Source organism: Apium graveolens, chromosome 4 (genome assembly GCF_009905375.1).
Source record: "Apium graveolens cultivar Ventura chromosome 4, ASM990537v1, whole genome shotgun sequence".
Classification (NCBI taxonomy): Eukaryota; Viridiplantae; Streptophyta; class Magnoliopsida; order Apiales; family Apiaceae; genus Apium; species Apium graveolens.
In genome coordinates, this window is record NC_133650.1 from 142,846,367 (window position 1) to 142,849,160 (window position 2,794).

At 43.8% G+C, this 2,794-nt stretch overlaps 1 protein-coding gene across 1 annotated transcript; it reads right to left on the reverse strand.

Annotated features, from left to right (window-relative positions):
• Positions 1 to 428: 428 nt before the first annotated feature.
• On the reverse strand, positions 429 to 2,129 carry LOC141719044 (uncharacterized). The gene is made up of 3 exons (XM_074521429.1): positions 2,037 to 2,129; positions 921 to 1,352; positions 429 to 722 (listed from the first exon to the last, which is right to left on the reverse strand). The coding sequence occupies exons 1-3, from the start codon at positions 2,127 to 2,129 to the stop codon at positions 429 to 431; spliced, it is 819 nt and encodes a 272-aa protein (XP_074377530.1).
• Between the last annotated feature and the right edge of the window lie 665 nt (positions 2,130 to 2,794).

Consider the following 2,794-nt stretch of genomic DNA (forward strand, 5'->3'; position numbering starts at 1 on the left):
TTCCGTAAGATTTCCAATACTATCCTGAGGTGTTCTGCATGTTCCTCCTCCGACCTAGAGTAAATTAGAATATCATCGATAAAGACTATCACGCATTCGTCCAGATACTTCTGAAAGACTCTGTTCATCAAATCCATGAAAGCCGCGGGCGCGTTAGTCAAACCAAATGACATAACTAGGAACTCATAATGTCCGTACCTAGTGCGAAATGCAGTCTTAGGTATATCTTCCGGTTTGATCTTAAGTTGGTGATAACCTGTCCTAAGGTCAATCTTGGAAAAACACGTTGCATCCTTTAGTTGGTCAAAGAGGTAATCTATTCTTGGCAATGGATACTTGTTTTTAATGGTCAGCTTGTTCAGCTCTCGATAATCGATGCACGGTCTCATGCTGTCGTCCTTCTTCTTCACAAATAATACGGGTACACCTCACGGGGACACGCTCGGTCTAATCATTCCTTTATCCAATAGATCTTGCAGTTGATCAGCCAACTCTTTCATCTCGACGGGGGCCAAATGATACGGGGCCTTTGATACTGGTGCCGTGCCGGGAGCTAAATCAATGGCAAATTCTATCTCCCGATCCGGGGGTAGTCCGGGAAGATCCTTGGGAAATACATCCTCAAACTCATTAACTACAGGTATGGTGTGGATCTCAGGGGTTTCTCGTTTGGTATCCACCACGTGAGCCAAGTAGGCTTCACATCCTTGCCTTAAAAGTCTCTTGGTGTGCACCATAGTTAGAAATTTCTTGGTTTACCGCTGCCCCTTAATTATTATACTCTTTCCACTAGGTGTTTTCAATTTTACTTTCTTCCCCTCGCACTCAATCTGGGCATGGTTTCTAGATAGCCAATCCATTCCTAATTTCACATTAAACTCCCCTAATCGAAAGGGAATTAAATCTACTGGGTATCTTACTCCACCTAATTCTAGGTTGCCGTTAGCATAAAATTGATTTACAGGGATAATCTCTTGATTAGCTATTTCCACTTGCAAAGATTCTTTCAAAGGTTCCACTTTTAAGTTCAATTTTTCAGCAAATTCCTTAGATACGAAAGACTTAGTAGCTCCAGAATCAAAAAGCACATTGGTGGGATTGGAGTTTAGGAGGAGCGTACCTTCTATAACATTGGTGTTCCTTACGACATCTTTCACAGTCATGTTAAAAGTCCTAGGAGTCGGCACTCTGTTACATGCAGCTACACTACCCCTCGAGCTAGCTGGGGCTGCCGCAGGGCAGTCCTTCTTCATGTGTCCTATCTTTCCGTACTGAAAACACTTAGCCGCTTCCTGGTTACAAGCTGTGGACTCTTGCCCTACCTTACCACATTTAAAGCATGTCACCGGTTTCTGCATACATTGCCCAGAATGCCTCTTACCACAACTCTTGCATTATGGCAGAAGAGGTCGTGGTTGGCTATGATAAGACATTCCCGTTTGGTTCCCACTCCGGGCCACACTCACGCTCCCTAATCCCCCGAATCCTGTACTGCGGTTGGGTTAGGAGGCCATCCCCTTGACAAACTTACTAGGAAAGCTCTCCCCTCCCACACTCCTGCTTCGACCATCAAACTTTCGTTTCTTAGTTTGCTTCATTTTGTGGCTCATTTCACTCCCTATTTCAGCTACTGTGGCCTTCTACACTAGGGTGGCATAGTCAGTTATCTCCAGAATTGCCAGCTTGTTCTGAATCCACTGCTTCAATCCGGGTTGAAATCTCTCAGCCTTTTGCTCTTTGGTGCCCACTAATGGTGGCACAAACCTCGACAATTCTGTGAACTTAGCTTCATATTCCGCTACGCTCATATTTTCTTGTTTCAACTCTAGGAACTTTCGCTGCATCTGAATCTCCATAAACTTCGGGACATACTTCTTTAAAAATAACTCAATGAATCTTTCCCAAGTAACAATCCCTTGGGGCTCCATATTTTTCTTGGCTTCCCACCAATAGTCAGCCTCACCCTTTAAGAGATAAGTGGCAAAATTAGTCTTGTGGGCTTCCTCAGTGCCAATTCGCTCAAAGGTCTTTTCTACCTCTTTCAGCCAAGCCCTGGCCTGAACTGGGTCAGCAACACCGTGAAACTCTGGGGGCTTGACCGACTTGAAAAATTTAAATGCATTAGCCATGGCCTGCTGGGGTTGGTGGGGTGGTCATTGCTGTTGCAGGTTTTGCCTCAGAAATTCTACAAACTGCTCCATAGGATTCACTGGCACTTCCATCCCCTGAGTATCTTCAGCCTTTGACTCTTCATAGTCCTCATCATCATACTCATTTCATTCTTCGTTAATTCTTAATGGTGGGGTCTGTGCTCGATGCCCTTGTTCATTATTACTGCCCTGGTCTCCAGATGCAGCCGGGCGAGTTCTTGTTACTATTCTCATTGGCGGCATTTTCCTTTTACATAAACTTATTTAGGTTGTTTTCATTTGCCAATCCTCATGCTTCCTGATTTGTTATGACTGTATAAAATATATGCAGGTATGAAAGAAGATTAAACCACAATCTAGAAATCGCAACTAATCAACACGATAATTATACATAATTTGGCCATATGCCAGGTTTGGGTACAACATAGTGAATAATAAAAGTACAATCTGCCTTAATACAATAATCCTTAGCTGGTGGCACTTTCAAAGATAACAACCAAAATAACTATCACTAAACAACTAAGTACCACCGCTGAGGAACAACAACCAACTACTAACAGTGTCCACTAGCCACGAGCAACATCACGAATCCGCCTCATAGCGTGGACCACAACCCTGATAACCTCGCGCCTACTCACCAAGTC

Bases quoted from the DNA above. Each gene is read 5' to 3' on its own strand.
- LOC141719044 (XM_074521429.1), bottom strand. From the start codon at position 2,129: ATGGCTAATGCATTTAAATTTTTCAAGTCGGTCAAGCCCCCAGAGTTT. The intron at 1,353-2,036 runs GTAGAAAAGACC...CAATGTATGCAG, and splicing joins CCAGGGCTTGGCTGAAAGAG to AAACCGGTGACATGCTTTAA. The intron at 723-920 runs GTAAGATACCCA...GTGCACACCAAG, and splicing joins GCAACCTAGAATTAGGTGGA to AGACTTTTAAGGCAAGGATG.